A 7,832-nucleotide genomic window follows, 5' to 3' on the forward strand; every position below is an offset into this window, starting at 1 on the left:
CGCGAACCCAACATGTGGGTACTCTTGATCACCATTATTGGTGAATTGTGTCCTAGAGTGGAAAAACTTGTTCATAGATCAAAAAGCCTGTAATTTTCTGGTGAATCGTGTCCTGCTCCTGTCTATGTATGAATACAACTTTGAGCTATGCAAGATACTAGCGTGAAGTAAATACAACTTTACGACCTTCAACAGGGTGTTGTATCCTATGGGGTAATAGGCCACCATGCATCTTTAACATGCCGTTGTATCAAAATGAATGAACAATTAAAAACAGTATGAGAGCATCTTGAAATTTCTCATTTTAGAAGTTGCATTGGTTGCGTGGGACTCTTGGACTATAATGACATTTAAGATTGAAAATAAATATCAGAATAGACGTTATGATCATTACCGGTAATATACTTATCAAGGCTTCCATTCGGTACATACTCAAAACATAGCAACAAATTTCGCAGATCCGCCATGACAAACTTCCCTTCATAGTTTACAATTCTCCCTTGTGCATCAGAACAATATCCCAGGAAACGCACTATGTTTTTGTGCTTGGCCTTCATCATGCACTCAACCTCTTTATGGAATTTATTATACCCATGCTCATCAAATGTTTCGAACAACTTCTTCACAGCGACCATCCCTTTTCCCACAATTCCCTACAGTCACAGCATGTATTACGCAAGTCTTTGGTGGGTAATTGTGATGTGCACATATCATTCATCTTTTAGATAAAATTGCATTTGGGTCAGAAATGAGATAGGTTACTAGAGGCTAGTCATACCTTATAAACTACCGCGAACCCACCACGGCCAATTTCATGATCATCAGAGAAACAATTTGTGATATCTTCTAAAAGTGATAACGTCATGTAGGTTGGCTCTGCGCTTCCATCAAGTAGCATGCGGTCCAGGTCATCTTTGTGTCTGATACTAATTTCGCTATCCATTCGCAATCAACACCACAGTGCAGTACCTTAGAAACAAGAGCAGATATATGCCATTGTTTTGGGTCCACTATATACCCGATTGCATAAGTAATCATGAAAACAGAATGAAGATAACATATATATGCACGCATCTCAACTCCGAGCATCCACTAGTGAATTAATCAAGTATCATAAAAGATAAACATTTAGCAAACTCACATCTTTGAATCCTAATAGATTTCAAATACAAGTCAACCCTTCTTGAACAGTTTGTTTGGCTTTAATTAGCTAGCACAATATGGATCGACCGAGTTGATGATTTAATCACGAGAAACTGCACTACAAGATCATAGACCTACTATACATACTACTACCAATTTTCCTGTCTAATTAGTTTGACTTTGTATAGGGATAAACAGTTAGCGGTTTCAAAGTGCATCATTCAGCAATTGTAACAGAATCTTAGCTAGCCTGATCTGATCTGGACTATAGTAGAACACATGGCAAGAAATTAGGAACATAAAGAAGGAGGTGGGATAAAGTTAACCAAGATGAAATCAGAACATTATATATTGCAGCATGGTGTTGATAGAGGTCATCCGGCTCTGAAACTAACAAAGATAGAGAGAATAAGCTACATGTAGTACATACCAACCAGCTGCAAAGTATAATGAATGGGATAGGAGTCCTGCAGAGCACGCCGGCCGGTGAGCAGAGATCAGCGAGATCTGGATCACCACGGCGCTCTTGAGCTTTGAGGAAGAAGACGATGACCTTGGGCTGCAATGTCAACGCTTTTATGGTAGCGCGTAGATGCCCTTTGGCCAGATTAGTGTGGGCCGTAGTAGAGCAAGTTGAGCTGCAATTATACATGATGATGGTCGTTGATTCCAGTAAACTAATGCTGTGATTGAGCTACCCTAGGGATAAAGAAATCCTATTGGCCATGTTCTACCTTCTCTAATCGCAAGTTGTTAATACGTTACTTACACCTTGCTTACTTTGACTGGGTAGGACTCCCCTGCTGCAATTGGCATCCATCTCCTTGCTATCTTTAGCAATTTGACTGGGTCGTTTTCTCCCTTGGTTTTTACCAGATGGCGCCGCAGTTGCTCCTCCGAGACGAGAGAAGTAAAAGAAGATTGCTAAGCGTAATGGGATTAGGCGAAGTGGCAAAATAGTGACATCCTCAGGCCTTGTTCAGTTACACCCCTTCTCAACGGGATGGGAGAGTATTTGAGGGGAATTTGGAGTCAATTACACCGGTTGTGCTAGAACTTGGCACAAACGGTCATTTTGATGTTAGAACTTGTGGCATACATTGAACTGGTGGAATAAGTTGGCTCGGACGTGCAAATACGGTGCAAATCATGTTTGTGTACGCCTGAGCTGCTGACTAGGCATGCCAGCATGGCATGGGACCCGCTGTCAGCGACAGGAAGACAGAGAGGGGGTGTATGGCCTGTTTTTTTTTGCGAAAACCCTCTTGAATTTTTTCATTTCTTGCAAAAAAAACACTGCCGATGTTCGAGAAGTGGCATTTCATTTTTTCTGAAAAAATAACACGAAAAATAAGTCCTGCGACTCTGGAGCCAGCTACCTACGCCAATGACAAATCCGATCGAGCAACTCCATGTGCTCCATGGATAACTATACACAGAATGTATTTAAACGCAGGCTCTCTTGGAGCCAAAATGGGCTGCTGTCTGTGCAGCCCACTTAGACCTGCTCGTTTCTTTCGGAAATTTGTAAAAGGTATGTAAATTATAACCTCAGTGATAAAAATAAATTTCAAATATTTTTGGTGTATACATATTATATAAATCCAAACAAAATTAACTTACTTTAAAAAAGTATTATTTTCAAAACATTCATATATATAAAACAATACTTACGAATTATAATTTTTTTAATAATTTAAAACAATACAACATTAATATTTGTAATTTAAAATTAAATTATTTTTATAATAAAATTGCATACATAAAATATAATTACAAACGCTTCAATAATTATACGCACATATGTATAGTTCAACATTTGTATAATAAAAAATATTCGTAATTTAGGTTTAAAATGTTCTTATGAATATTCAATCGTGGCTACTATGTAAATTATATATCTTTTATGAATATAATTCACGAGTGAAAATTACACACAGATAAATATCTAGTAAATGTTTGTATTCATCATTTTGTTAATTTAAATATAAGCTGCATGTGTATAATTGTTTTATTATTCATTAAACATGATTATTTAATAAACTTTTAAAATTTCCGTACTTACTAAACATTTTCATACAATACATGGGTGCATATTTAAAATTTTTTATTTACTAATCATCATCTTTATGTATAATATTTATATTCCCAAAGGAAAATTATAATATTTATAACACACGAATATTTGAACATTATTTTTATTACCTACTTTTACATTATTTAGGATTACTTACTTTTACAAATATCTTAAAATAACTAGTGCGATGTAAATGGGCGCAAAACCCATTTAGGCCGCACATGCGTCCAGCTTATACTACATTAAGGGCTGTTATGGACATAAGTAAGCATAACGCGAGTGGTGTATTGGCCATGAATGGATTCAGTCTTGCTGTACGTCGTCTGTGATCGAGACGTGGAGGCCATATTTTTTCAGTTTAATTTTCATGTACTGCAGGCGAGACCCATGTGTCATAGAGGCGAAAAAATTAAAAAGCCAACTGACACGTAGACATGGTCTTTTTTATGAAATCAAGGGGGGTTTCACAAAAAAAAAATAGGCCACACGCGCTCCTCTTAGCCTTCTAGTCGCTGACAGCAGGCTCCATGCCACGATGACGCGCCAAGTCAGCGTTGATTTTGTATTCGGACTCGATTTGCACCGTATTTGCACGCCTTAGCCAAGTTATTGCACCAGTTCAATGTATACCACAAGTTCTAGTACCAAAGTGATCGTTTAAGCCAAGTTCTAGCACCACCGGTGTAATTGACTCGGGAATTTGACATATAGAGGATTTAACCCTCCTCAATCCCTGCCAATTCCCAGTCAACCGAAGGCCTCATGCAATTATTTTCCTTTTCCTTTTTTTTGAGGGAAATACAATTATTTTCCTTTTCCTGCGCCACGTCCTACTGCTCCTGGGCTTCTCTTTTTTCTCTCGTAGGCTCACACATACTCATGCCTCAAGCTGCTCCAGTGGGCCTTATTTTAAAAAAAAACCTATGTAGTGTTCTATGTGAAGGATGCAGCGATCATGGGCCCCATCCAGGCCTGGGCCCTAGGCGATCGCCCCTCCCGCTGAAGCCCAGAGCCAGCCCTGCTTCTCACTAATGGTACACAGATTATGCCCAGGCAACATGCGTGAGTGAAAAAAAATTCATCAACATATTCATAAACTAAAAAACATGCTATTCCTATAGATGTTCTTAAATTGTAGGCTTTACGTATCAATCAACTTGTCGAATAGGCAAGTAGATCACATGTGTAGGACAAAAATGCACTGCGTGAGCGGACTTATAGATTCTACATGGTTTTGCCAATGTTCAAGAAATCGTTAACTGATAGCTGCTCGATCGGTTTAGGAGTAAGGATTAATCGATGAATCGGCCTACTAACTGGATTATTCGGTCAACCACTAATCGGTAGATTGAATATGAACTTGGCAACATGTATCTAGATTTTTTATGTATTATTATACCATACTCTCATGATCCTAGCTATGTACTATACCAAAACATGCTGCCGTACACATATGAAAAGCATAGAGAGGAGGTAACATTTGATCCTAGCTATTAAGGAGAGGGATGGGGCTGGAAAGGGTTACATGCCAAAAAGTCGGGCTTTGTTTACCCACCCGTTAATGGACCAACAGGGATTAATCGGCCCGACAACTGATTGATCAGTTTAACTGGCCAATTAATCGGCCTGACAAGTTAACGCAACGAATAGGTGCTACTCGATTCGGCCATGCTATGAGTAGCGATTAACTGACCCATTAACTGATTAATCGGGTGAATTCTTGAACAACACTTTCGCATAGATTTCTCATAATGTAGGAATTTTTTTCATGCATTATTGATTTAGAAGAATGATTGATTATGAAAGGCTTGTTAGAATTAATGGGCTAGGCCCATAGCAATTTCTGAAATCTCAAAGCCCATGTGTAAAATGGCAAGTGGTGGTGCTAAGTTTAGTCCCACCTTGGAAGTTGAAGAAGAGTTGGACCTCTTTATATAGTGGATTCTCTCCACCACTCTAAGTGGTGTGTGAGAAGAAAAAGGGAAAACCACACGCGCTCGCTCGCCTGGCCTGGCCTGGGCGGGGCGGGGCGGGGCGGGGCGGGGCGGGGCGGGGCGTACATGCGACATGCGCGTGAATGGTCCACCGAAATCCGGTCCGTGTCCTTACAGGAGCGCAGCTTCCTTTTGCCGTTTTATTTTTTATGTCTTGGCAGACAAGTTTTTGATTTCTTGTCCGGTAAGTATACGAATTAGAAATCGAGTCGGTTTGGGATTGTGGTCGCGACACAATACCGCCTTTGGTCCTAATATATATACAGCTACCGGCTGCGGCCAGAGACACACCGAAAAACACCTAGGGTTTTGCCTCATCTCACAACTTGCGCCGCCATCGTAGTCTACTCCATCCCAAACGCCGGCGTGCATCGGCGCGTGGGAGAGCAGGTCTCCGGAACCGTTCGTCTTTGCGATCCTGCATCGGGAGAGGACGAATTAGGTTTTTGGGAAGCGCTGTGCGCGACTGCTCAAATTCGTCATCACGGGTCGTCTTCCGTCCAAGTCGGGCGGTGCTACTCATCGTCGTATTCATCGCCGTCAGCAGCAGATCGTCGCCAACATCGTCATCAACACTGTCGCACCCATAATAGCTAACGATCAGTACGTCCAACATCCTTTGTTCATGTCTGTTTCTACAGCTATTGTTACGTGCTTGCTGCTGTTATGCATGTCTTGCTGTTCTTCTAGTTTGCTAGATTATTGCATGCTAGTATCTCTTCTAGTCATGAATTATTTACTGAAATTAATCATGAACTTGCCTAATATTTCAACAATCCAAAAACCTAATTATAGGCAATTTCCTGAGTTAACTATGGCTGGATTCACTGATGCACTGAGGCCGGATAAGTTTACCGGTGTGCACTTTAAGAGGTGGCAGGTGAAGACCACGCTCTGACTTACTGCTCTGAAAGTTTTCCACGCTAGTGTTGGTGCTCCCGAGGGAATGACCGACGAAGATCGGAGAAAATTCCAGGAAGCCAATACTATGTTTGTGGGATGCATTCTGAGTGTTCTTGCTGACCGTCTGTGTGATGTGTACATGCACATAAATGACGGAAAAATTCTGTGGGATGCACTGAATGCAAAATTCGGTGCAACAGATGCAGGCAGTGAACTGTACATCATGGAGAGTTTTCATGACTACAAGATGGTGAATAACCGTTCTGTGGTTGAACAAGCTCATGAGATACAGTGCATTGTGAAGGAACTTGAACTCCTTAAATGTGTTCTACCCGACAAATTTGTGGCTGGGTGCATGATTGCAAAGTTGCCTCCTTCATGGAGGAATTTCGCCACAACTCTGAAGCATAAGAGACAGGAGATATCAGTTGAAAATATGATTGCATCTCTTGATGTTGAAGAAAAAGCTCGGGCTAAAGATACCACTGAAAAAGGAGATGAGGTTCAGCCTACTGCTAACATGGTGCAGAGGTACCCACAGAACAAGAACAAAGGGAAGAACAAACCTGTTTCCAACAAGCCTACCAAGACTACTACCTTCAAGAAGAAGAAGTTCAACAAGGCTGAGCTAGAGTGCTACGCCTGTGGGAAGCCTGGACACTTTTCCAAGGAATGCCCTGAACGTGCAGACCGCAGAGGGAAAACAAGCTCCAAGACTGTCAACATGGTGACCGCTAGCAATACTGATGGGTATGGTAATTTACCTATTGTGCTTTCAGTATTTCAATCATCTTCATGGTGGATTGATTCGGGTGCTAACGTTCATGTGTGTGCTGACATCTCCCTGTTTACTTCTTATTAGGTCGCAAGGGATTCTTCCGTCCTAATGGGGAATGGGTCACATGCTTCTGTTCGTGGCATTGGCACGGTGGATCTGAAGTTTACTTCGGGAAAGATCGTGCAACTAAGGAACGTGCAGCATGTTCCTACTATGAACAAGAATCTAGTTAGCGGCTCCCTTCTATGTCGAGATGGTTTTAAGGTAGTTTTAGAGTCCAATAAAGTAATCGTGTCAAGATTTGGACAATTTATAGGAAAAGGCTATGAGTGCGAGGCTTGTTCCGCTTTTCTCTTTCAGATTTTTGCAATAAGTCAATAAACCAAATTTGTGCTAGTGTTAATGATGATGCAAGTATTTGGCATTCTCGTTTATGTCATATTAATTTTGGTTTAAGGTCTCGGCTATCCAGCATGAGTTTAATTCCGAACTTCACAGTTGCCAAAGGTTCTAAGTGCCATAGTTGTGTGCAATCTAAGCAACCTCGAAAGCCTCATAAGGCTGCCGAGGAGAGAAACTTGGCACCTCTAGAACTCATACATTCTGATCTTTGTGAGATGAATGGTGTGTTGACAAAAGGTGGAAAGAGATATTTCATGACTTTGATTGATGATGCGACTAGATTTTGCTATGTTTATTTGTTGCAAACTAAAGATGAAGCATTAGACTACTTTAAAATCTATAAAGCTGAAGTTGAAAATCAACTAGAGAGAAAGATCAAGCGTCTTAGGTCCGATCGTGGTGGAGAGTATTTTCCAAAAGTTTTTGATGAATTTTGTGAGGAACATGGTATTATTCATGAGAGGACGCCTCCCTATTCACCTCAATCAAATGGAGTGGCCGAGAGGAAAAACCGCACATTGACTGACTTGGTGAA

At 40.8% G+C, this 7,832-nt stretch overlaps 1 protein-coding gene across 1 annotated transcript in view; it reads right to left on the reverse strand.

Moving 5' to 3' along the window:
• The window catches only part of LOC119318872 (receptor like protein kinase S.2-like), a 5,241-nt gene extending 3,527 nt beyond the window's left edge, over positions 1-1,714 (reverse strand). The window contains exons 1-2 of the mRNA XM_037593441.1: positions 779-1,714; positions 395-653 (exon numbers count right to left, since the gene is read on the reverse strand). Coding sequence (XP_037449338.1) covers positions 395-653; positions 779-943 — 424 coding nt within the window. The 5' untranslated portion in view covers positions 944-1,714. The remainder of the gene's footprint in view (positions 1-394; positions 654-778) is intronic.
• Positions 1,715-7,832: the final 6,118 nt, after the last annotated feature.

This window comes from Triticum dicoccoides, chromosome 6A, assembly GCF_002162155.2.
Source record: "Triticum dicoccoides isolate Atlit2015 ecotype Zavitan chromosome 6A, WEW_v2.0, whole genome shotgun sequence".
In the NCBI taxonomy this organism is placed as follows: Eukaryota; Viridiplantae; Streptophyta; class Magnoliopsida; order Poales; family Poaceae; genus Triticum; species Triticum dicoccoides.